Source organism: Strix aluco, chromosome 2 (genome assembly GCF_031877795.1).
Source record: "Strix aluco isolate bStrAlu1 chromosome 2, bStrAlu1.hap1, whole genome shotgun sequence".
NCBI classification, from domain to species: domain Eukaryota; kingdom Metazoa; phylum Chordata; class Aves; order Strigiformes; family Strigidae; genus Strix; species Strix aluco.
In genome coordinates, this window is record NC_133932.1 from 115,932,464 (window position 1) to 115,959,745 (window position 27,282).

Consider the following 27,282-nt stretch of genomic DNA (forward strand, 5'->3'; position numbering starts at 1 on the left):
TGGAACATGTAACACCATTTGCATTTTTTCAGCTATTTTTCCTAAAGACTGTAGTAGCAATGGTATTTCTCCTATCTAAAACTGTAAAGCACCATCTTGTTTTCAATTTAGAAGTCAGTAGGCAATACGTGGACACACGTGTTTCTGGTACTGTTATTAAATATATGTTCCACCAAATAAGGACAAACTTCTCAAAAGTCACTACAATTACATTAATTCTTGGTGAAAGTCACTGAAAAGGCCTGCCTTGATTTGATACCCTGTAAGGTAAAGATGTAAATTGTTATAAAGATCAGTCCCAAATCATTCTATCTAGCACTGAAGGGCTCTAGGAGAAGGAGGGGAAAGGAGGAGGGGAAAGAAAACAAAAGCAGTACTCTTCACAACAGCATTTATAGCCATATGAAGAAAAAACTGCAAGTTAGTTTCAGCCTAAAATTTGCAGTTCCCCTTTTGCAACAGTTCTTCACTGTTAACTGGTCCGAGATCACAGTTTAAAAATTATTTCTTTTACACTGACATAGAAAAGTCAGGAAAAAATACTCTGTTTCCATTGCTTCTCATGTCTGACAGTTCTGCAGTCGGTAAGTGAAAAATATCTCACTAAAATGTCAATAATCATGTAATGTAATTTCACGTCTCCAAATAATCATCTGTGTTGTACTCATTTGTCCCTAGGGCATCTGGTGGTTAAATAAGCAGCCCTACTTTTTCAATTTCTTTTTTGCACCTTGTACTTCTTTGATGCAGAAGTCTTCACTGCCTATGGAACTCCAAATTCAGAAACTTACCTATATTTCTTCTAGGCAATAACAGTCTAAGAGCAAGTCTGCCTAGGTTTGGTCACATTATTGGCTAGGTAAATTAGCAAAGCTCTTCTAATAATATATACATTGTTCCACCTTGACCTTCGTTTAAACTTCGGAGAAAGATTGTGTTTACTGTAGTTTCAAAACAAGATTATGTTCATGAACAGAGAAAAAAAAGTGTTGCCAGTATCACTGCCAGTTGTAAAAGACAAGGTCATGGGACTTGGCTTTTATCACTGCAGAGAATTAATTATTTTGAGAATTATTTATGGAAAAGAAATACTGAGCTAAGAAGCAAGAAAGTTATTGATAAACTAAGTGCAGGTTCTAACAAACAAAACACAGTACACCAGACAAACTGGTAGTCAGACCTTTTGGAAACACCTGCAGAAGATAATGAAAGGCTAAAAAAACTTTCTCATCTTTATGATACTCATAAGGTTGGACTTGACAAGCAAGTAAATGGGGCTCTGAATAAAAGCAGTAGTCTAAGAGAGATGGATTTGGAAAATGTTCTTGAAATAGTGAGATTTCTGACCCTTCCTTGCACCTCTGTTTTCATTTGAATCAAGTTTATAAACAAGCTTTCTACTTGTAAGTTACTTGCAAACCATCTACCAAACGTTCCCTTACTCAGCACTCCATCTTACTATAAAGAGGAATCTAACAGTATTGTATGATAAAAGATTATCAAGAACTTTTAGGATTGGTTTCCCATTTTTGCTAAACACTGGTTCCTTGGATAAAAATTATGTTCAGGTGTCTCTCTAGATCTCATTTGTTATCACAGATCTTGGATTTTTACTCTATCCTTTTACAATCCTTACTTAAAACTTGTTAAATGACCTTGCACTTGCTTATAAGATCTGAGATTAAAGATGATCAACCTGTAAAAAGCTATGAAAGATTATATTCATATTCAAGGATTGCTTGAATGGAAGTGGCCTATTAATTTAAAAAATCTGTTCACTATCTTTAAATATGGCCAATTTACAAAATCACCAGGAAGTCTTGCAATGAAGACCCAAATACAACTGGAGAAGTAGACTGAATACAGTATTTTGGTTTATCTTTTCCATTTGATTTCAGTGCTTTAGCACAACAGAAATAGTAATCCAGCTAAGAATAAGAGATGCAGGACTAACCAAAGGAAGGTCTAAAAATACAAACCTCCATATAGTTTAATCTTGTAGAACTGACAAGTTTTTTAATCTCTCAAGACTCAGGTATCTCTTTCTAGAGATGTGGTCACAGAAGCATTTCATACCCAAAGCTGGTTACAATTTGATGATCCAGTAGAAATATAGCTTTCATTTTATGACCACACAACTTTCAAAAAAACTTTCAGGTATACATATTTTTTTTTCCTCAGGAAAAGAAAATGGCACCATGTCCTCCCTCTCATCATGCTGCAGTCAAGATACATTGCAAAAATGTCTTCCTTCACTGCAAAGGCTTTGTATTTCACTGCTTTCTTCATATCATTCCTTATTCCACATAAGCTATTTGATCTTTCATATTCTTCTTACTCACACCTGCACCCACATCCCCCACCCCCCTCCAGCTTCTCTTCTATTGATTTGTCATGAGCTGGATTTCAGATTTTGTAAAAACAGTAACTGAATTTTTCAAGGCAGATCAAATGATGAAGATGTAAAACATTCACAGAATGACTGAGGTTGGAAGGCATCTCTGGAAATCATCTGCCAATTCACTGAAGGTGTGCTCAGTCCCACAGTCCAGGTTATTCACGATGACGTTAAACAGCACTGAACCCGATATCAGCCCATGGAACACTGCACTAGTGACTGGTGTCCAGCTCAACTTTGTGGCACTGATCACAATACTTGGAGCCCATCAACTCAGTCAGTGTTCAGTCCACCTCACTTCACTGTGTACTTACCTAGCCTGTACTTCATCAGTTTGTCTACAAGGATGTTATGGGATGCAGTGTTGAAAGCCTTACTAAAGTAAGGAACATCCACTGCTCTTCCCCCATCCATCAAGCTAGTCATTGAAGGCTTTCAGGTTGGCTAAGCATGATTTCCCCTTCATAAATCCATGCTGACTACTCCAAATCATGTATTTCAAATGTATGGAAATGGCTTCCAGGAGAATTTGATCCATCATCTTCCCAGTGATCAAGGCAAGAGTGACTGGCGTGTAATTTCCCTGATCCTCCTTCTTGCCCTTCCTGAAGATTGGAGTGACATTTGCTTTTTTCCCCTCAGGAACCTCCCCTGATTGCTATGACCTTTTAAAGAGAGGGAGAGAGTGGTCGCACAATGATTTGCTTATATGAAGCACATGATTTTATGTATCTCTATAGGCTTCTCTACAGTGAATTCAGAGATCTCTAAGCAGTATGCCTTCTACTTTTCCGATTGGAAAGCTGGTAGTACTGCAGCAATATACTCTGTATTTCTAGCTTCAAATCTGCATTTGTACAAAGTTGACAGACATTACTCAATTAAGAGCTTGACCTAACAGGCCACTGCCAACAACAATGTCCAAGAAGAAAGCAAGCCAATGGATTCTCATTTGCACAGCAGTTCTTTAAAAAACAGGAAAGTTTCTCTGGATTTTTTTGGTTGCTTTTCTGGGTTGTTTTGGGGTTTTTTTTGAAAAGTCACTGGCGTGAGCATCAAATACTCAGTTTTGCAGTATCTTCTGATCATTTTTTCACTTTGATTAGTTACTAGTTTAAATTAAATTTTCAAGACATAAAGAAAATGCTCAGAAAGGCAGGCAAGGGAGTAGTCACGTTCCCTGTAAATAGAAGCATTAAGAAACAATAGATAATGTTATTTTAACTATAGAATATTTAGAATTATAGTAAATTACAACTCACAGGAAAGCATGTTATTACAGCCTATGCAAGAAAACAAGGTTCTGCCAGACACATTGTTCTTTTGTGATCTCATGAAACCACACACTTACATAATGAAAAATGCCTTGGAAACAAAAATCTTGGGAAATGCAACTGCTGACAACCAAAATAGTGATCGGGTTTGGGTTGAGGTTTTTTTTCTCCTTTGAAAGCAAAACACCAGTAAGTCATGTCAATATCTTTTGAGAAATAATGCCTATTATCTGTTCATATACTTAAACAGGGTAGAAGACCACCCTGCTTTTAAAAGCTGCTAACTTTTCTAGTAATGTGCACAGCTTTTCCTACCATTTAAGCATTTACGCTCATTCCTTCAAATGACCACAGTTTTGTAAGCACTAGAGCAGGACCAAAGGGCATTCCTGTATTTCTGAAGTAATTCTTGAATATTGACAAGGGGTACATTTTTGGATTCAAGAGCACTAATGTGGAAAATGGTAAATTACCAGGGTAAAAGTTCCATATATTTAACTTGGCCTAAAGCGCATACTTAAGTGATTCACAGCCAGAGCCTGGAAAGTGACTAAGATGTTGTCAACAAAAAACCACCCTGGCAGTGGCTACTCCTCATTTATTGTTAAAAGAGCATCTTTAATGTTCCCACTAATCCCAAACCTGGCAGCAGGTATCCTTGGGAACAGTCCAGGTCCCAGGAAGCAGCATTCCAACTGTATTAAAGCTTGTCCGCCTGAAAGCTTATTAAAACACAGTGCTCGTCCCACAGCAGCAGTTTAGCTGAGCTGCACACTAGAAACACGTTAGACTGCAGTATCCTGTGCTAGCGCTAATTTGCAATCGGTCACATCCACAGCAACACAATCCCAGACTAACTAGGACATGGATGTTGTTATTGACAAAGGCTAAGAGATTGTAATTCCTTCGGCAAGAGATAGGAGGACAGAAATGGGAAGCTGGAGCTCAGCACTGTGTTACCCACTTCCATATCTGGCTTGCCAAATTGCAATTCATCTGTTCAGCACCCACTCACACCACGCACAAAGAGACAGGCCAGGGAATTTAGTCTGAAAATTTGGGAACAAAAAGCATTTCATCCTAGTGTCTCAGCTGCAGTACTACAAGTAAGAGCTGTGAGATTTCCTCTTTTTTTTTCTTTTTTTTTTTTTTTGTTTGGGGGTGGTTTGGGGGTTTTTTTTGTGGGGTGGTGGTATGTTTGTAAGCATTGCTGCACCACGTGAGCACTCAAATAGTTTCAGTGCAAAATTTATTTTTAATTTAAATTGCAGACTAATCTTACTGTCACCACACAAAACCAGTGGAGGGGTGATGTTACCAAATCACTTAGCTGACAGAGGATTCTGCAAACTAATACTAATGATGCACTTTTAAATGCTAACAGGCATGGCGTAGAAGTTGCTGTACCATGCTAAGGGACCTCTATTTTAAGCCCATTACTTGAAATCTTCCAAGTGTGCTGCAAAGTCCATCTTTCCTTTTCTCTTGCTGTTGAGGCTGCAGATTGATGAAAACAGATCTATGGCCAGTCCTCTGCTTATGATTATTTTTAGTGTGGAGTAAGAACTTCGAGTAAAGGATGAAGTCCAATAGCTGCATATCAAGGTAGAAAAAATACTAGGAAAAGAAGGCAGCAAAATACAGTATGTTTCAAGCATGCTTGATAACTAAATTCAAAATATTATTAAAACTGTAATTGATGCACTTTGTGGTAATTACATGAAGTGTTCTTATTTCCTTCCTGCTACAGTCAGAGCATGAATAAACAATCTGCTTTCAATTGCTCTCAGTCATGAAATTAAAAAAAGCTGAAGAATATGCAAGTCAAATAAGAAGTTTTAAAAAGACTGACATTTATTTGTTGAAAAATCTTACTGGCATGTTTCAAAGATTTATGGAAAAGTTAACTACTCAAGCACAGCAGTATTCAAAGATAACAAATATAATCAACATCTCCCTTGCTCTGATGGAAATAGTGAATTGGCTTTCATGTACCCAGTGAAAGGAAAAAACCAGCAGAGAGTTAACTAAACAGTTAAGTTATTGCTGAGATTTGTATGCATTTTCTTTGTAAAAGACAAACCATAACTAGAAATAACACAATAGACAATTATTGTCTTCCTACAGTTACTATTTCATACAGAATGTACTCCCTTTATACAAATCTTACATGAATTAAGATTCCTCAATTCCACCATTATGAAGACAACTTCAGTCTAGGTTTATGTGATTTTAATAGCCATTAAGTTTTACTGTCTGCTTTGTGGATACTAGCAAGAAATGAGTTACTGTATGCTGTATTTTGTTTCTGATTACAGAAGTCAAGATCTCAAAAAACTCCAAAACATTACCCACCTAAAAGATAACTTCATTAAAAAATCTTAAAAAAAAAAAAACAAAACCCCCAAACCAGAAAATTGCACTTAGATGGAAGATAATTACTTTCCCAAGACAGAGTTTTCTTACCCTTAAAAAAATCCTTATCCTATGAGAGAGATGTAGCAAAAACCAGATTTTTCTGCCAGAGTACTATATTCTTTAGCTTCCTACCACCCCCAAGTACCATCACTCTTATAATAGCTAATATATGAAATGAAAGCAAGCATGTTACTTAAGCAACTCTGTGTGTTTACCTGCACACATCTAAATCTAGAGAAACACAAAATATTTAGAAACTACAGCAACACCTATCATTTTAAAGGCAGAGTAGGAGAAACATAATATATCTGTCCAGCCATCCAATTAGGAGTTAAAATTGATGATTTAACACTGATATTCCTGAAGGGTAATATTACAGGTATCCTGGAATAGAAACCACATCTAAGAACAAGCATTAACATCAGTTATTTTGTTCTGGACCAGAATATACGTGCTGTTGAAGTCCCAGCTTGCAAGCCTAACTTTGCACCAATATGCTCCTGTCTTGCTAAGACAAAACACTAGGTAGAATCCCTTCTGTTACTCAGGCTATTTCCAGGGACCCTGATAAAAGGAAGAAAGTATCTGACAGATACAATTCTGTCTGTTCTCTTACATGAAACATGTGCCTTCTAAATTCAGCTCAAACTGAATGGTTTCAAAACAACAAACCCAAAGGTTTCCATAGACAAGGCAGCACAGGCAGCCCCTGCAGAGCTTTTATAGGATTCTCACCAACATGGGTTGACAAGGTTCCAGTGGGAAGACCTCTCAGTCTCTGCCTCAAGCTTTTGGTCTCTTCCTCAGATTATCAAAAGATAGCCAATTGTGATGGTGGTTTTTCTGCTGGAAGAAAACTTCATGCTGGACTGAGACCACCAACTCATTTCACATAGGTTGGAAAACGAGATGGTAATAGTTTTTGCAGTTGCCAACTTAAACTGTATTTGAGCTACAAACCTAGATGTGAAAGGCTCTGTAATAAATTACCAATCTCCTGAGCCATCCAGTTAACAACATGCATGATTTTCTTTTTAAACTCAATTATGCTTAAATTCATAAATTTTCTGAAACTGTAGAAAGTAAGACATCAGAGAAAAATTGATTCTTGATGACAGGTCATTTGTTTTCTGTATGCCTCAAAAATATACTGAAGAACACTACTGCAGGCAGAACGTTACAGTAAGATATTACATTTTGGTTTAAAACAAAGTGTGTCTAAGTACTAACATGCACTATATATTTCTACATTATGTTTTGCTCCACTATTTCACAAATCATGACAAAGTCACCACAATCTTTTTGACGTTTTCCCTCAGTGCTGAAGCTTTTGTTCCATTTCTAAAACCAGAAGCAAATTAGAAACAACATCCATACAATTATTTTAATAAAGCAAAGCTTCCTTTTATTTCAGGTCTGAAAATGTTATTTATCAAAGATAAATCTTTTCCCATCCATTTAAACAGAGGCTGGCACTCTGTAAAAGCATTTACTGGGCATGAAAGTAGCAAACAAATAACTAGTCATTGATTACATTTCCAGGAACACTATTAAAGCTATTTCAGAGACAAAAAGTGACGCTGGAAGAGTAATAAGGAAGCCAGACTTACTGCATCAAACATAGAATAGCACTGGTAATTCTGACTCATGGGAATGAAAGGTCAAACTAATGATACTCTCATACACTAATGAAATGTCAGTAATTAGAAGCATCATATACAGTTTCATACTTTGACAGCATTTTTTTTCAATTTACTTCTAAAACTAAGAGCTACAGACAATTGGATCAGGAAAACTACCCAATTTTAAGACAACAGACAGAACCAGCCGAGCCAGTTATGGGCATATTTCAAATGCAACTATATAAGAATTGGTGAGATTCACCAATTTAAATCATTTAATAGAATTTGCTGGTTAAGGAACACTAACTCAGGTTCAAAATGTTTTGCTTATAGTGTAGTTTGGATAAACATTAGTTTATTTGCAAAAGTCTTCAGAAGTTGGCATGGCTATAATTCTGACAGATTATAAGTATTAGGAGGAGATAACAGCCTTCAAAAGTTACCTTCATAAGTAAAACTGGTAATTTTAGGGATTTTTTTTTCAGCAGTTCTTACAGCCAATCATCCTCTCCCCCACCTACACACATGCCGTATTTAGTTATTTATCTTGCCTGCAGTGATACTACCAGAGGCATTTTCTGTACCTCAACATGCCTGTTATTTAAATGAACACTTTTAAAAATAGTTTAGAAAAATAAAAAAAAGGAAAACAGCCATCTGATATACTTTGCTGTCATAAGCATATCAGATCATAGCCAGCTTTTAAAAGTCGCTCTACTAATCAAAGCTGACTGCAGTACAAAAATATATATTTATTAGTACATGCCCTTAGCACAAAGGTTTTTGTTTCCCAGTGATTTTTTATAAAAACAATCCTTGCCCTCAATCATCATCGTCCCAGTGCTAAAACCCATTGCAGATCCACTTACCAAATCCCTGTGTAACACCCAGTTAGCATGCAGGTAGTGAATACCATCTAGGATCTGATATAACAGTGACTTCACCATTCCCCGAGGTAACTGAACTGGTTTCTTGTTTGCTTTAGAAGCCCTGTGAAACTTGATTATATGCTGTAAAGGGGAAAAAGAAATAAAAATAAAAAACTGTAATATTTTGATGTACAGCATTACAAAAAGATTGCCAGCAATTCCTTACACAGACTTCTTAGTTTTTTTCAACCTTTCATCATTCATATTCAAAACTAGAAACATGCATCTTAAGTACTAGAAAATTAATACTATCTGAGGTAAAGTGATCACTGTTCCAAGGAAATCTCTCAAAAATAAAATCTGTTGTTGCTGTGGCTTAACCCTGGCAGGCAGCTAAGCTCCACACAGCCACTCACTCAATCTCCCACAGCGGGATAAGGAATACAAACCCAATGCAATTTCCTAAGCAAATTCCCTTGCAATTCACTGATCTTGGAGGTTTTAGGGGTATTTTTGTTTGGGGGTTCATTTTGTTAAGACAGAACTGATATCTTGTGTATCACAGCACATCATTAAAAGTGCATTACCTAACTGCTATATAAGGAGTTTTCTCCTACAGTAGGTAGGTTTTCTCCTACAGTAATAACGACACTGGAATCTTCAACACCTAATGCCAGACAGAAATTCTTGCAAACTGTATTGGGAGTTTTAAACATTTAAATTAGAAGCCCAGATTTATTCCTTCTTTATTTACTATACCCTTAAAGCACAGTACTCTCAGAACAGAAGCTGTTGACAGAGCAAAGCTATAAATCTGTCCATAAGAGAGTCAGCCACAGAAAAAAACCTTTAACAATTATATGTGCATACACAGGCAATGACATCTAGCAACAGTGAGGACTCCAAAAGGATATGCTGTCTTAGCACTCGAGTCCCAGGTGCCATTAACTTCAATAGCATAAGGTGCGCCATGGTCGTGGCAACCATTTCTATGTTTGCCTCCTTTTGAGAGGTGATTTCTAGAACAAACTTTTCCATACATTCACACTTATTTTCTGTAATGGCTCGCACTTGTGTGATCATTGAAACAGCCCTGATCTTGTCCATCCAAAACCTGGCACCAAACTTCTATGACATGTTCTTCCTACGTTCCTGAGCTTTCCAGGTGCCAATTAGGTATCGAACTACTCAAACCCTTTGGGGAAATTGTGTTTCTTCTCTTGCTGCAGCCCATCTCCATACAGCCTGCCCTCCTCTGCTTCAGGCGTCGAGTTTGGCTTTCCTGGGAGGAAAAGGCACATCCCTGCCCTGCCAGAGGTAAAAATGGAGCCGCACGCAAGAGACAAACGCTGATGAAAGCTAACAGTCCCTTCCCAGTCAGCCAAGCACCACGTGCATGAACATCCCTCAGCCTGAGCAACAAGTTTCGCCTCCTCTCGCCTCCCACTTCCACAGTGCTTTGCTTCCAAAGCAATTGTTATTTTTCATGCAGCAGCCAGAGAGAAGTAAATCTTCAGAGACAGATCAAAATACAGACGGCTCTCCTAGCCTTTTTTGTTCCTGCTCTAATGCACTCCGTGCCCTTTTCCCAGCCTTGTTTGAGACCTGCTGTGCTAGATATGCTCAGCGCTGAAGGACTTGGTCCATAGCCGGCTCTGTGGGGCACGGAGTCAGCCCAGTCACTGCAGCTAAGTCTCTTGCATCCAGATACAGTGAACAACCAGGAGCTGGTATGGCTGGGGAGTTCTGGAGTTTATATGGGTATGTGCATGTAAACATGTAGCTCAAAATTGAGGGTCATTCCTAAGTTACTTATATACAAGCCAGTGTTTCATTAACAGAAGTGCTTCTGCAGTGATTCTACTTAAGTATGAAGCAATGCAGAAATGTATAAATACAAACAAGGACAGGTCACTACTAGTCACAATCATCCAAACAAATACAAAGCCTTGCAGCACATTTTGAAACAAAAAACCCCAAAAACTCAAGCATTCCTAAGCTTCTGTAGCTTCGCATATCATAAATATGGGGGAGCAGTGAAAAAGAATGTGCTTGGTCTCTCTCCACATCAAAAAAAAACCCTTTACTCCATTTCCTCACAACTTTTTTTTCCTTTTGTTTTTTGTACATCAGCATTTAGAATGTCTCAGCATTTCAGCTATTCAGTGATTTTTTTTTTCTTTAATTTTATTTTGGTAACAAAATCTCAATACCAAGTATCAGAACTTCCAAGACATTTAACGGGGAGAAAATATCTTTAGTTCAGCTTAGCTGAAGAAACTAGTTACTAGGCAAATACTGCTGACCTATTCCCAACTACAAGGAACAGCATTTTCAAAAGAAATTAGTTTTACTTTGGTTTGTGCTGTCTGCCTAAACTTCATGCGAGGAAAAACCAACTGATGATTCATACTGCGCAATTCTTACATGAACGCATACATCAAAATTTCCATCTCATTCTAAATTGCCTCTGTTGTACCCTTTGATCTGAATGTGCTTAGTATCTTTTAAGATTAGTATTACAATATGTGTTCCATTGAAAGCAATGCTCAAAACGTATGTCACATTTAAGTCAAGGCACACACATACCTTTTTCAGGGAAAGGTTGCATGGTATTTTGGATTCTTTACAATGATACTTTAATTTTTTTTTTTGAGTATTCCAAATAGATCTTAAGTTTACAAATATTAAGTTAACAGAGGAAAAGGGTATATATCTTAGAACAAATTTACATCGCCTCCAACAGGTTTATATTTTAAAACTATTCCTAAATTAGGACTAAACAGCCTTCCTCCCAAATACATGAAATCTCAGCAGATGAACTGAGTAAAAAGCTCCTCCCACTGAAACACATGAATTAAATTTCAATTATATACAGTGGCATTACTCTCACTTCATGTATTCATGGATGACACTCAATGTACCTAAAACTTCAAACTCTTCCATTCAGCCAGTATGTTTCTCATTTTTCAAAGGGAATCCACCTGCATAATCAATTACATTTTTCTGCACCCTACTTCAGCTATAATGGAGGGTTATATCTCCATTTATTTAACTAGGTTTCTAGCTAGTGAGAGCTGAATGCAGATTTTTATCTTCTTAAAGAGGTCACAGATTAACTGTGTAGTGTGCTTACCCAACATTTTCCATTGCTTTTCCTTTAGCACTGAAAACGTTTCCAACAAACCTGGGAGTAAGAGGCTATACTGTTTTTAAATCCCTGACCTTGTCCCTTTTCTGCAACTAAAACTCTAAGCCTGGTACCTACAAACAATTCACCTTACCCAGAGGTCATGCTCAGCGTAGTCAAAGAGAAGCCACACTTTCCTGTCAGCATGAGAAAGAAACACCTTCTGCAGAGAAATAACATTTGGATGCTTGAGCTCCCGCAGCAACTGCAAAATAAAGAAAGTCCACAACAGTTATATCCACACATCCAGAGCTGTGAAAGGGCTGGAAAGATGAATATTTTAATAGTCTTTGCTACATACTCTACAATGCAAACAATAAAAGTTGAAATTTGCAAGTCACAGAAAACAGCACATTTTTTTAAATGAAAGAACCAGTCATTAGTTTGAAACCAAAGCTGAAAGCAGGTCATAAGGCCCTTAGGGCATTCACTTCCTATTCATTTCCTAGAATCACAGAATCATCTAGGTTGGAAAAGACCTTGAAGATCATCCAGTCCAACCATTAACCTAACATTGACAGTTCCCAACTACACTATATCCCTCAGTGCTATGTCAACCCGACTCTTAAAACACCTCCAGGGATGGGGACTCCACCACCTCCCTGGGCAGCCCATTCCAACACCTAACAACCCGTTCTGTAAAGAAATGCTTCCTAATATCCAGTCTAAACCTTCCCTGGCACAACTTGAGGCCATTCCCTCTTGTCCTATCACTTGTTACTTGATTAAAGAGACTCATCCCCAGCTCTCTGCAACCTCCTTTCAGGTAGTTGTAGAGGGCGATGAGGTCTCCCCTCAGCCTCCTCTTCTCCAGACTAAACAACCCCAGTTCCCTCAGCCGCTCCTCGTACGACATGTGCTCCAGACCCTTCACCAGCTTCGTTGCCCTTCTCTGGACACGCTCAAGTAATTCCATGTCCTTTTTGTAGTGAGGGGCCCAAAGCTGAACGCAGTAATCGAGGTGCGGCCTCACCAGTGCCGAGTACAGGGGCAAGATCACTTCCCTGTCCCTGCTGGCCACGCTATTGCTGATACAAGCCAGGATGCCATTGGCCTTCTTGGCCACCTGGGCACACTGCTGGCTCATGTTCAGCTGGCTGTCAATCAACACCCCCAGGTCCCTCTCTGACTGGCAGCTCTCCAGCCACTCCTCCCCAAGCCTGTAGCGCTGCTGGGGGTTGTTGTGGCCCAAGTGCAGCACCCGGCATTTGGCCTTATTGAAACTCCTACAGTTGGCCTTAGCCCATCGCTCCAGCCTGTCCAGATCTCTCTGCAGAGTCTCCCTACCCTCGAGCAGATCAACACTCCCACCCAACTCGGTGTCATCTGCAAACTTACTGAGGGTGCACTCGATCCCCTCGTCTAGATCATCAATAAAGATGTTAAACAGGAGTGGCCCCAAAACTGAGCCCTTGGGGACACCACTCGTGACCGGCCTCCAACTGGATTTAACTCCATTCACCACAACTCTTTGGGCCCGGCCATCCAGCCAGTTTTTTACCCAGTGAAGTGTTTGCCCATCCAAGCCACGAGCAGTCAGTTTCACCAGGAGAATGCTGTGGGAAACGGTGTCAAAGGCCTTACTAAAGTCAAGGTAGACAACATGCACAGCCTTTCCGTCATCCAATAAGCGGGTTGCCCTGTCGTAGAAGGAGATCAGGTCTGTCAAGCAGGACCTGCCTTTCATAAACCCATGCTGACTGGGCCTGATCATCTGGTTGTCCCACATGTGTTGTGTGATGGTACTCAGGATGAGCTGCTCCATCAGCTTCCCGGGCACCGAAGTCAAGCTGACAGGCCTGTAATTTCCCAGATCATCCTTCTGACCCTTCTTATAGATGGGCGTCACATTGGCCAATTTCCAATCTGTCAGGACCTCCCCGGTCAGCCAGGACTGCTGGTAAATGATGGAAAGCAGCTTCGCAAGCACTCCAGCCAGCTCCTTCAGCACCCTTGGGTGTATCCCATCAGGTCCCATAGACTTGTGTGTGTCTATGTGATGCAGTAGGTCACTGACTGTCTCCTCCTGGAATGCAGGGGGGTCGTTCTCCCAGTCCCTGTCTTCTGACTGAGGAGGCTGGATTCCCTCAATACAGCTAGTCTTGCTATTAAAGACTGAGGCAAAGAAGGCATTAAGCACCTCAGCCTTTTCCTCGTCACTTGTTACCACGTTTCCTCCTGCGTCTAGCAGGGGATGGAGGCTCTCCCTGGTCTTTCTTTTGCTGCTCACATACTTACAGAAACATTTCTTGTTGTCCTTGATTGCTGAAGCCAGATTAATTTCCAGCTGGGCTTTAGACCTCCTGCCTTCTGCCCTGCATAGCCTCACAGCATCTTTGTAATCATTGTGAGTCACTAGCCCCTTCTTCCAAAAGCTGTAAACTCTCCTTTTCTTCCTGAGTTGCAGCCAAAGCTCCCTGTTTAGCCAGGGTGGTCTTCTCTGTCGCCGGCTTCTCTTACAGCACCTGGGGACCGCCTGCTCCTGAGCCATTAACACTTCCTTCTTAAAGAGTATCCAGCCTTCCTGGACCCCTATACCCTTCAGGACCGTCTCCCAAGGGATCCTGTCAAGCAGGTGCCCAAATAAGACAAAGCCAGCCCTTTGGAAGTCCAGGATGTCAGTTCTGCTGCCCCCTCTCCTGGCCTCCCTAAGAATAGAGAACTCTATTATTTCATGATCACTGTGCCCTAGATGGCCTCCAGCCACCACATCATCCACCAGTCCTTCTCTGTTCACAAAGAGGAAATCCAGCAGGGCACCTTCTCTGGTCAGTTCACTCACCAGCTGCATCAGGAAGTTATCTGCCACACATTCCAGGAATCTCCAGGACTGGTCCCGGTCTGCTGTGTTATATTTCCAGCAGATGTCTGGGAAGTTAAAGTCTCCCACAAGAACAAGGGCAAGTGATCGTGAGATTTCACCTAAATGCCTGTAGAATATTTCATCCACCTCTCTGTCCTGGGTGGGTGACCTATAGTAGACTCCTACTACAACATCTGCCCTGTTGGCCTTCCCCCTGATTCTAACGCAAAGACACTCCACTCTGTCTTCACTACACTTGTACTCAAAGCAATCATAACAGTCCCTGACATACAGCACCACCCCACCACCTCTCCTTCCTTGTCTATCCCTCCTAAAAAGCTTGTAGCCATCAATTGGCACACTCTAGTCATGGGAGACACCCCACCATGTTTCTGTTATAGCCACTACATCATAATTTTCCTGTTTCATCATGGCTTCAAGCTCCTCCTGTTTGTTACCCATGCTGTGTGCATTGGTATACATGCACTTCAGATGGGCTGGTGTTTTGCCCATAGGCTTTACATAGAAGTTGAAGTCTATGTAAACCTCGCTATTATCCAGGATCAAGACGCCTCTGCAAACAGCCAGCTGTGGCATTCGCCCTTTCCCATAGGCTGTAATCTTTGGTAGAGCCATTTGGGGTATCCAGTTTTCTCCTGAATCCCAATTATCTGAAAACCCTGCATTTCGGTTGCAGTCATTCAAAAGCTGAATGGGATGACTCATTTAGAGCCTTGTCAATGCAGTCACCTAAATGAAGATGTGGTTTTTAAGATGGAGTCAGCTGATCTACAAGGTCACCACCACCTACAGAAGAAGGTCCAACTCCCTCCCACAACATGTATTACACCAGTTACAGCACTCACAGAAGCCATCCACAAAACAGCGCACAGTTCAAGAGAAAACTAACCCAGACACACAAAGGCAGTAATTTTCTGCTGAGTTCCTGAGCTGAAATGACTTGCGGCACTAACAGCAGAATGAGCACTAGCAAAAGGACACAGCTAGGAGCAAGAACTATATATTTCAGCAGCAGTGAGGCATTAAGCCAGCTCAGCTGCTTTAGAAACTATGGCTTTAACCACCACCAAAAGGAAAACAGAGCCAAGATATAGCACTAAAACTGAATGCAGACAACATCAGTCTATTTGAGCTATAGGTCATGTTACAATTAGACTGTACTCACACAATTGCTAAGAAGAAACAAAAGTTTTATCTAAGCAAGCTATTGTCAAGCATGGCTACCCAAGACTAGATGAATTCTTGCCAGCTCAGTCTGCCAGAAATTATGACATCTTTAATAAAAGGAATGGCTAGGGTTTTTTAAAAGACAAGGGTAATTTGAACTACTATTTGAATATCGAATAGAAAATTAACATTTTATTTCTGAGATTTAATCTATTTTCAATAAAATATAATTTTTCCGCTACATAATAAAAGAAACAAGAAAATTCATTCCTTTCTACTGATACCTTTGTCACATGTGATAACATTTTAGCTGCTACTGAGATCGTAAAATGGGAGTGGATATCTGCACATGTTTGTTTCCTTCTTTTCTATTTCATTTGAGGTGGACTCTCATCCCTACTCACTGACCGTTCCTTGAGCAAGAGGACCTATAGCCCACAAGCTTGAGGAGATGCAAGAGATTTGTAAAAGCACTGCATAAAGAAATTTTAAGGCAGGATCTGCAAGAAGTGTGGAATTCTGTAAATGGCAGGTTGACTCCAGCCAGCAGCTAAGATCCACATAGCCACTTGCTCATCCCCCTCAGTCAGATGCGAGAGTAAGAGCAAAAAAGGCAAGCAAATTTGTGGGTGAGGATAAGACGGTTTAATAAATGAAGGAAATAGGAATTTTAAAACAAAACAAAAAACAAACAACAGGAGCAATGCAAAGACAATTACTCACCACTTCCACAACCAGACCCATGCCCAGCCAGTCTCCAAACAAAGGCTACCTCCACAGAGGGAGGAGGGGCAGAGCGGGAGAAAAAGAAAAAGCCTAGACACTGTGCAACCATCACTCAGCAATAGCCAAAACACGGGTGGGTTATCAACACTGCTTTAATTGCAAATCCAAACCACTGCACCATACAGGCTGCTATGGAGAAGATTAACTGAATCCCAGGCAGACCCAGTAGGGCATCAATAACTACTGGTGGGAGTCAGCCTCTTAACAGCAAATGAGATTATAGGGTTTAAGGATACATTGTGCCAATCCTTATAGCAAAGGACTTTTTGTTGAATCTGTTTAAATTCACAGCTTAAATTTATGCTAAACATTTTAATTAATTAACTGTACCCAGAAGATTGCATGACAGTTCAGCAACTATGTGTCCATACCAAAATTTTATCAGATTTCCTGTGGCCTGATGACACAACTGTACCAGACACAACATGACTATTCCTTAACGGAAGAGGTAGATACTAGAGACCTAGAAAATAATGTAATTTTCCCCTTCATCCCCTCCTGTCCCATTTTAAGTCCATCCTACTTCTTATTCCCCAGACAGCAGCTATCATCCACTTGAAAAAAACCCAACCTTTTCACATCAAATGTGATTCACCTCGAAGGACACACAGATAATCCATCACCAAAGCTGGTCCAGAACATGACACAAAGATGAGGAGCTTTGAGTAATGCAGCAGAAGGGTTCCCTGTCTACATAGCGAGGCAACATAGACTTAATTATCCTTTGTGCTAGGAGTAGTCAATCCTGCAGACTTTGAGATTCACAGCATTCTTCTTAGTCTGCTAGGTGACAGGCTGCTGCCTTTCCCTGTTTCAAATCCAGCCAGTAGCAAGGTACAAGTAACTGAGCATGCACTTCCTACAGCGCACACACAATACAGACATGATCAGCCATGCAGGTATCAACAGAGGCAGGACAACAGCATCTTCTTTGCAAGCACCCACGTAAGTATCAACTGCGCTTACATGAAACTTGAACACCACAACTGGCCTGGATCCTGTTTCTCCACTCTGGCTAATCAGGCTTAAAGTCTGTATACATAGACACGTATTCTCAGATCCCTCTGACTCCAGTGCAGACCTTACGTCTGTTCAGAATCCAAGCCCAGACACTGTGCCCTTTCATCCAGGTTCCAGCTCTGATGTCAGGTCTCTTCAGATTTCAGCCTCCTCCTGCTTGCTGGTTCTGCATGTTTGAAGTTCACTAGCAGGTCACACACACAAGCTACCAGGGAGAGCTGTCTGAGTGTTCGTATCTGACCTACGTCTCTCCCGTATGCAGCTTCTGCAGACCTGAGGTATTCCCAACATCTGTCCCCTGCAGACCACCTAGTCCTGCCTCACATTTGCTAGCGGGTCACAGATGCACTTACAGAACAGAGCGCACACTCACTCAGAGAATAGTTAGGAACAGGCACAGGACACTGTGGTGACCACGTACAGAGCTTGGCCCAACAAGCACCACTGCCCAGTAGCCTGCTTACATGAAATCTGCCCTTTATTCCCTCTCCATTTTTTCATGTTGCTTCTTCCCCAGTCCACCCTGATCTCTCCCTTTCCTGCCTTTTATCCTTCCTCTAAACATCCTTACAGAATCCCTGCAGTCCTCTGAAATACCTAATAAAACCTTTATCTTCCTCTAAGATCCATAGCAATCTGCTTTACTTCTCATCGGTTACAAAGCCCTAGTTGACTCTCTTCAAGGACACACCTGAAAGGTTCCTTTTGTGGCCCATCACCAATGTTTTAAGAGTTCTGGTCTTTGTTACTGTCACTGATAGCAGCTGTTACTGTTTGTGCATCTGTGTGTGCAGTTTATCATTTGTGCCGGTTTTTGCCTTTGCCTTTTATGCTGAATAGCTCTTAACTACCTATTCTTTCAATCTGCTTAAAAAACCTGATGCGTTTGGTCAATGCTAGACAGCTACAAGCACCCCAGTGCATAAGATGGCTAATATACATCAGCAAAGCCATCAGAATAAGGAAACAATTGCTGCAGTGGTGACAGATGATTCCTGAATCACTGTCTTGGAAAGGCTGAAATGCTCCAGGACAGTAATAATGCAGAGCAACAAATGCAAATGTTGTCTGAAGGACAGAAAGAGCTCATGCAGATGATAACACATCACATGGGCTGTAAACAGCATTTCCAGCAACCTCACTCTCCATGAACCAGGCCTCTCCAGCCCATATGCCACATGCCTTTCCTACCAGATGACTCAACTCACGTCCAGCAGCTGACAAGAGTCCACTGAAAACAGAGTAGACTGCAAGAAACATGGTTTGACTATCAGTACAATGCCTGCTAATGATATGGGCCATTTTTTGGCCTAGTGACTCTGGTATCTAATTGCTTCTGTCTATCCTAGTTCAGCTCTACAGAACACAGAGAAAGTAGACAAGAACTATGCATTTGGCCCTCAGCAAATTACCTTCCATTTCATTTACATATCACATAATGATTCAAATCCATGTCTACAACGAGAAAGGTTTCCCTTAAATCAGTTGGTCTGGGTGTCCCTTATAAAGAAGAAAGAACCAACTGACCTTCAAAGAAATAGAAATCAGCAAATGATGAAGATGCTCATACATCTGGTTTGACTTGAGCATTATAACCCCATGTTGGCCCTGGCTGATCTTGCCCTTCCTTTCACAAATATTGTTCAAGACACAGCCAGGGAAACAGCATCCCTATGTGCAAGTCCTGGGCTCACACTAAGGTTCCTCCATCTCCCTCTTCAAATGCAGAAATACTCACTCCGCAGCCATGGGGCAGCTGAGGGACAGTAAATGAAAGTGTCCTAATGATGCATAAAATTGTTAAATTACTTCACAAACAAGGACGAAGCAGGGTAAGACAAGATGTTATTAAATAATCAGCCGCAGCATTAAGGCAGCCTGGCAAACTGCAGCATGACTATGGCAAATCTTTTCTCACACAGGGACACTAACAATAATTACCTGTCACATTAAATATGAGCTGAACTCAGCGCAAGTCTTTATGAACATGATCTTCCTTCACTGATATTCCCACACTTCCCATACAGCTCTCCACCACTACAGACACTTCTCGTGAGCCAAGACACTGCACTCTTGGCATAAGTGAGGATTTCTAGCTTTACTGCAAATGTCATTCCACCTCCACTCTTGATGCTTACTACTATATGTGGTCTGCAGGGAATGTAACCTGCTTAGTGTTGCAGTACTACCATGCTTATTTCTGTAATCGAGCAGACTCATTTGCGAGAGCAACTGGACAGGTGACCTGGCCCATAAGGAGTTTCTCTGATGTCCTGTCTCAGGACATCAGCTATTTTAGAAAAGGCAACTCCTTGCTCTCACTGCCTTCTTACGAGTGCTATGCAACACGTTTCTCCTAAAGCTTAGGACAGTCAGAAAGCTGGCTAGACACAAAGCTACTGGCAATATCAAGCAAAACATTCACTTAAGCAAAAATCACTGTTGTGTCATCTTGCTAGTTTGATGGCATAAATTCAAAATCTGATCATCATCTCATGCTTCAGAAAGGCTCACATCAATTCCACCAAGTGATCCAGCAACAAACAAATCACATACTAATAGTCATGTCGTGGACTTAAGACAGAAAATGGGCAAATAGGGACTTGGAACAGGAAGCAGATTGCAGTTGATGCAGAAAGGCAGGCAGTTTTCATACCAGAAGAGGACTGACAAAGATTTAGTCATCCTGTAACAGATAAGATGCCAGTGCAACTACTGCTACAACAGATGAGCATAGGCAGTAGCGAGACATTACCTGAAACACTATGCGCAATGCTGGCCAATTCAAGGAAGATTAATTCCAACTGCAACAGGGCAAAGAAAGCCCAAGCCTACACCCAGGGGAAGGGAGAGTCTACTGCACAACAGGAACCCAGCAAGCCAAGCCAAAATCCTTATAGCCTGCTAAAACGAAGCCAGAGAAAGAAACAGTCTCTCTCTCTCTTTAAAATGAAAGCGGGAAAGAAGAGCTATTCTAACTAACTGACAACATTATCATACATATAAATGGGCATAAACTAGTCATGATTAATTTTGGCTTGAAGGCTGATTGTTTATAGTCATCACTAGAATGAGACCCACTGCCTTCAGAGATTTTTCTTTTCCTTTCAAGTTTAACTTATACACTCAATTTTTGAGGGTGCACTTCGCTTGTCTGCAAGAGCAGAATATGATGATTCCAGAATGTCATCCAATTCTGTATTCATAAAATATTTTTAAAAGTCAAATCTGTATTCTTAAGTTTCCTCTCAAACACTGGACCTCTACTCAAGTACTTTAATCTTGTTATTTAAAGTAAAACCTAAATTTTATTACGTAAGTTCTTAAATTCCAAGTTGGCTTAGCTGCTATCCAGTAGATTCAAGATCTGTTTGTTTCAATGTAAATATGATTTTAGTTTTATATTCTCATGAGTCAGATATTCCACAGTACTAAGAGAACAAAATACGTGCTGAAAGTACATGCTGTTTTCCTTTCAAAAGTGTTCAAATGAAAGCTTACAAAGGCAATATAACAGAAAAAGTTATAACACTACTCACACTAAGAATTTATTATGAAGCTGACAATACATTTTTGACGCTTCAGTTCTTCAGACATACAACTATGTGAAATTGTTGCTTTATTATATTCTTCTGGTTTTATTTTTAAGGTCATAAATGTTGCAAAAGAAGCCTGACAACAAAAAATGTCAAGAGAAAAAAAAAATGCACATTTCTATTTTTAACTTCTGTGGTTTCCAAAACAAATGAGTCTTATGTGATCACACATAGAAGACGGTATTTATTAGCACCTCTTATGTCCAAACACATTCAAAGTAATAGAAGAGGTGTTATTAAAGTTCTCTGAAAGAAGGGAGGTGGATGAAGAAACCAGATTAGACAGACACTGCATGTCAGGCCTGGTCAAATTCTGCTGTTCACAGAAAACATGATTCCTAAGGATTCCAATTTCTAACACGTAATCAGTATGTTTGTCCCACTTTCACAGAATTAAAAATAATACTACATTTTGTACAAAATCTCTCAGGAATACCATTTTAGACCTGTAACATAGCTCGATAAAGTACTCACACTTACATTTTACATACCATGCTACTATTAAAGCATTTGAGAGCCATTAGACCTTCCAAAGAGTCAAATCACACATTTGTATTCCTCAATACCTTGTTGCCTTTCACCATGTGGAAAGATTGCTAAGAAACCATTACATGTCTTCTGACACAAAAATTGTACTCATCTAAATGATTTCTGTGTTTGGTCTTGTGGGAAACTGCTTTCACTGTTAGTGTGGAAGGGACGTAACAGCCCCCATAACCTGAGCAACCTACACCCAAATATTGTTCCTTATCGCATAGCTGGTATGGGATCTCTTCCAGCAAGCTCACTGGGACAGTCATTTGTTCCTTACCAGGGGAAGATGTTGAAGAGAATGAATCCTGGTATAACCCAGTTTCAGCTTCTGCCTAATGGGGTCCCTCCAGCTGCTGCATGCTGCCTCAGAATATTTGGTCACCCTCACAGCAGCTCTGAAAGAGCCCGTACACCCTCCTTCCATCCCCTCTGCTGGCAAGGGGGAAAAAGGCTTGATAATCGTGTAAAGACATGTTCTTGTCACCCAGGATATGGAAGCCCCAGTGTGTGAGGAGAACAAATTCACTTCTACAGCAGCCTATGCTGAGGTCAACTTGGCCAAGACCAGTAGTCAGCAGCAGCTGCCTTCTCACCTGCCCAGGGGCACAGGCCTGCTGCTCTAGCTCTGCCTCTATCTCTCTGCCACCTTTCAGCCCAGAAGTTGAAAGCCAGGGTGACGGAGTCACTGCAGAGGTGAGCAGGACTGCTGCAGAGGCTTTCCCTTTCAGATAAGAGGAGCAGCCATCAACCAGCTCAGCCCCTGCTTATTCTCACACCACGTGGGTACTGTGTGCCTGCTCCCTACAAACCCGGACAAGCTCCTAACAGCAGAGCTGTACTGGGCCCTAAGTCTCCTGCCTGGGAGACAAAAATCAATACTCCTCTTTCTTTTGTTAATGCTCAGATGTGAACATTAGGATACAAGTCTCCATTATACCCAAACCACTCAACCAGGTTCCTACCACTTCCCGTGAGTTACATTAAGCAACAGTGCAACCAAATGCTGGTTCAACTCAGCTTGCTCACACAACAGAAAACTAACAAAACTGTTCATTTACCCCTCCGTGAAGATGAACTTCTGCATCCTACAGCCACACTATCACTGGATCCAACACAGAGGACATCACCTTTTGTGCTGATAGCCTGCATTTGTTACAATAGGAAACCATAAAGTCCTAGGAATGCCCAGATGCCTCCAAGGCAAACCCTAAAGAGTGGAAATGATCAGAGAAGCCAGCTACTTATTGTTCTGTAGTTTCCTGTCCCAGCAAACTCAAGGCTGTTCTATCTTGTACATGCTGCCTATGGTGTTTGAGAGACACCACACAGACAGGAGACAACCAGAGTACAGCATCATCCACCCCAGCTCTGCTTTGTCCCATTCAGCATTTTCATCACTGAGAGTGTCTGCCACAACATCTAGCACTTCCTCTTCAGAGTCAAGTCAAGAACTAATGCTATCATATAAAAATACTATATGGTGTTTTTACATACAAACAAGCTTTTCAGGGATATTTCTGTCAACCATACCATGCACCAAAAAAACAAAGCTACATGGAAGTCCTGCAAAAAGTAAAGCCAAAACAAAACAGAACAAGCAACTTCTCACTAGCCAAAGGAAGCACAGGCAAGTGAAGTACTTGCAAACCTGCTAAAACTGAATGAAAAATGTTAATCAACAAGAATAATGTCAGAAAGTCACTTTATCACTTTAAACCCTAGGATTCCTGTATAGGAAACTGCCCAACCCAAAATCCTGAAGCTCTGGTTAAAACCTGGTTAACTGCTCCAGCTTCCTACAGCCTTGAAGAATTCTCCTGCTTTGCCAACTGTGAAATAGCATTTGCTGCACTATTCCACGTGGATAGGCGTTAACAACTTTCTTCCTTGTGATTACATCAGAAGACCAGGAATCGAGTGTTTGGGCTTATATGTTTTGTATATTTCCATACAAATCTTCTCACCATTCTATCCCCCTCTGCTCTCCCATCTAACAGAAATCCATCTCTTGGTATGATGAGCATGCAGGTTTTAGTGCCTGCTTAAATCCTCAGAAGTGAAAGTACAGATCACAAAAAAGATACCCAGAATCCCAGGCAGTACATACATTTGCAGAGAAGATGAGATGAGCAGCCAAACATCCAGTTAAGGTTCTGGAAGAGGCAGGATGCTTATCACAAATGCTTATCATGGTGGATTAATGGGGGGAAGATAAGGAAGAATATAACACTACAAGTATCTTCGTATTGAAGATAATGATTCAACTAGGGTAATTAGCACAATAACTGTTAATTCTACCAGTTAAACAAATGGTTTACATGAAGACATTGAAAAAACCCTCTTATTTCAACAGAATAAGAGCCTAGCTAGGTTCTTGAACATAAGGCTTACGTTCTCATGGTGCAGGAAGTACTGAAACATAGGAAGAGTCTTTCATATACATATATAAATTGAGCTCATCCCATAACTGAGTCAGCCATTTCAATGCAGGTCTCTGATGTAGTTCAAGCCTTTCCCTTTAATTGATCTATTTCAATAATTGTTTTTCCAAAGATCATCCACTGATCTTCAGCTCAGGTGTCTGCACCGAATAAATGTCTTAGAATTCTGAGTAGGCTATGGGCATTTTTAAACATGTAAGTTACTCAATAGTTCAAAACTGAAGTTAGTCATCATAAACAAGACAAAAGCTACTGTAGATTTGCAAAAACAAGGGAGAGTTTCACTGGGATTTATATCAAACTGCACTCTTCCCAGATAGTCACAGAGTAAAACACACAAGCTTCAGCTCTCCAGAGAAACTAAAATGGATATACCTTATATGCAAACCAAGCTCCTCTTAAGATCACCATGCTAGTAAAATGCGTAATTGGGGTAGTCCAGAATACACTGTAACTAAGTCTGGCATTCAGCCTTGACTTTTTAAGTATGACAACAAATAATTTTATTAATTAGATGTACAGATGACATTTTAGGGTACAACAGTGATGATTAGCTCAGTAGCATTTTGATATTACATATACCCACATAATCAATATAAACAGTATGGCTATTATCCTCAATTTGATCATCTTCATGAGGTTCCTTTTCTTCCTTTTAAGATATTATTACTTGATAGAAAGGGGGGAAAAATTATATGTAACAGAATTAAAATGAACAACACATTTTGGGAAAGAAAATTCTCCTGTTAACTGCAAACAGCAACATCAAAAGAATAGTAAGGAAAAGAGATTCAAACCCTGGGAATCCATGGTGAAATTAATTCAACTGCAGGAAAATTCAACCACAGTATCAGCAGTTGCAAGCCTGGAAGCATAGCTGAAAGCAAAGCCAACAACAGCTCAAAAAATGCTGCTTCAGGTTACTCTTTCTACCCCTACGCCTGCTTTTGGGCTCCACTCCCCGCTTTGCTCTCGATGCCTGCTTTCTTGACCTCTTCAGTACTGTTGTGGGCAACCGAGCACCACTCAGCCATTCACTCACCCCTTTCCCCCCAGCACTCAGAATGAAAAAATGAAGCAAAAGGCTCAGGAATCGAGATAAGGACAGGGAGGGGTGGCTCACCCATTACTGTCACAGGCAAAAGACACTCATTAGGGGAAAAAAAAAGAACATCACTTTAATTCAGACACTAACAACAACACTTAACAGAGTAGGACAGTGAGAAGCATTACCACATCTTAAAAACACCTTCCCCCCACCCCTCCCTTCTTCCACGGTTTAGTTCTACTCTAGATTCCTCTACCTCCTCCCCTCCAGCAGCACAGGGGGCTGGGAATGGGGGGTGCAGTCAGTTTGCCTCTTCATCCACCTTGGGGGGAGGAGGGAACCCCATGCATTCTTTCCCTGCTCCAGCGTGATGTCCCTCTCACAGAAGACAGTCCTCCATGAACTTTCTCTGGCTGAGTCCTTCCCATAGGATGCATTCTTCCCAAGATGCTCCAGGGTGCGTCACCCCCCCATGCTGCAGTCCTCCCAGCACCAAACTACAACAGCAGGGGCTTCTCCTCCCCTCAGAGTCCCAGCCTCCTTTAAGCACAGCCATCTGCTCTGGTGAGGAGTCCTCTACAGGCCACAGGTCGCCCTCTGCTCCACTGCAGACCTCCCACGGGTGGCAGGGGGGGCAGCCCTGCTGTCTCACCACGGGATATGGCACATCTCTCCCCCTTCCTCCTCCTTTCTTCCACTGACCCCAGTGTTCGCATAGGTGTCCTTCTCATAACTCTCCCTCATAAGTCCCAACTCCCTCCCAGGTTCGCTTTCTTAAATACGTTATCGCAGAGGCACAGCCACCGTCACTGACTGGCCTGGTCTTGGCCAGAGGCGGGTCTGACTTGGAGCTGGGGGAGCTTCAAGAAGCTTCTCACAGGGGACACTGCTGCAGCCCCCTCCCCCACTACTAAAAACCGCACCACACAAACCCAGCACAAATACATTCCCCTCCTTCCCCCACCAACCCTGTCCCACATGGGTCCTGCATTGTACTGCTGTTCTCTTCAAAGGGCACATGCTGCAGCAGCTCAGAGCAAGGAGAAAGCCTCCCAGCTTCTTGTTCCTCTTCCATCACTACTGCAGACCCTGCTGCCCAAGAGGAATGACTCTACAAACTCCTCAAGCCATGCAATGAGGCCAAATCCTTCTTGACTGCTAGCCAAGTTAGTGATTCTCTTTTAATAGATAGATACTGGGTTAGGATCATATCCAGAGCAGAGACACCTCCCTAACAGCAGCCAAACTTCTCCTGTGAAATTAAAGCAGAACAAACTGTTCAAAACTCTTTAGGTAAACCACTGCAAGAAGACTAACAAAAAATTTTCCCAAATCCCTCTGAAATGGTAGCTGATACTTCCCAAAAGCATTCAGCCTGAAGGAGTTACAGTACTGGGAAAATTTCTGCCAGAATGGTTGAAATAAGAAAAATTTAAGATGCTATTTTCAGCTCCTTTAGTTCAGAGTAGATGTCTACAACAGCAGGGAGGCTCAGCTTTCATGAAGGGACAGGAAGAGCTTCTCCTGAAGAACATTCTTTGCGCTTTCATTTTTTTGCATCTCACTTCAAGGACTAACATCTTTGAAATCACAAAGCCAACTGGAAGTTGACAAAGTAGGAAAGCCTGGTACTCACCTCAATCAAAGTGAAATTAGGATAGGTATAGTTTTACACTCTTGAGGAATATGGACTGAAAATAAAACTATTCACTCCCCCACACACACACACCGAAGTTACATGCATTTCCTTTTACTAAGCAATTTCAGCTGAAACATTGCAAGAAAAATAATCCCAGGCAGCAATAAGAATATACAACAGTTAAACTTCAGAACACTGGTTCTATCAGTATTTCTTTGCAAGCTTGTCACAAACCATAACTACAGCACATTATTCATCAGTTTCTAAAAACATGGCATATACAAATATAAGCCTGAATAACTTAAGAAAATGTTTGAATAATATTCATGGGTGTATTACAACCTCTGAGGCAACAACAATGCCAGTTTAGTTTGAAGTCTTCACTTAAATAGAAGCGAGCAAGTTTTAACCATTATGAGCCAAAAAGAACTAATCTCTTTAGGAAAATAACTGAAG

At 41.0% G+C, this 27,282-nt stretch overlaps 1 protein-coding gene across 15 annotated transcripts in view; it reads right to left on the minus strand.

Annotated features, from left to right (window-relative positions):
• Positions 1–27,282, minus strand: part of CDK8 (cyclin dependent kinase 8) — a 90,545-nt gene that overhangs the window by 34,083 nt on the left and 29,180 nt on the right. For 12 of the 15 annotated variants that reach the window (XM_074815965.1, XM_074815966.1, XM_074815957.1 and 9 more), the window contains 2 exons: positions 11,866–11,976; positions 8,582–8,722 (listed from right to left, as the gene is read on the minus strand). In XM_074815965.1, the coding sequence (XP_074672066.1) occupies positions 8,582–8,722; positions 11,866–11,976 (252 nt within the window). Of the gene's footprint in view, positions 1–2,712; positions 3,260–6,825; positions 7,005–8,581; positions 8,723–11,865; positions 11,977–27,282 lie in introns of those variants that run through there. The other 3 variants (XM_074815971.1, XM_074815969.1, XM_074815970.1) reach the window with 3 other exon arrangements.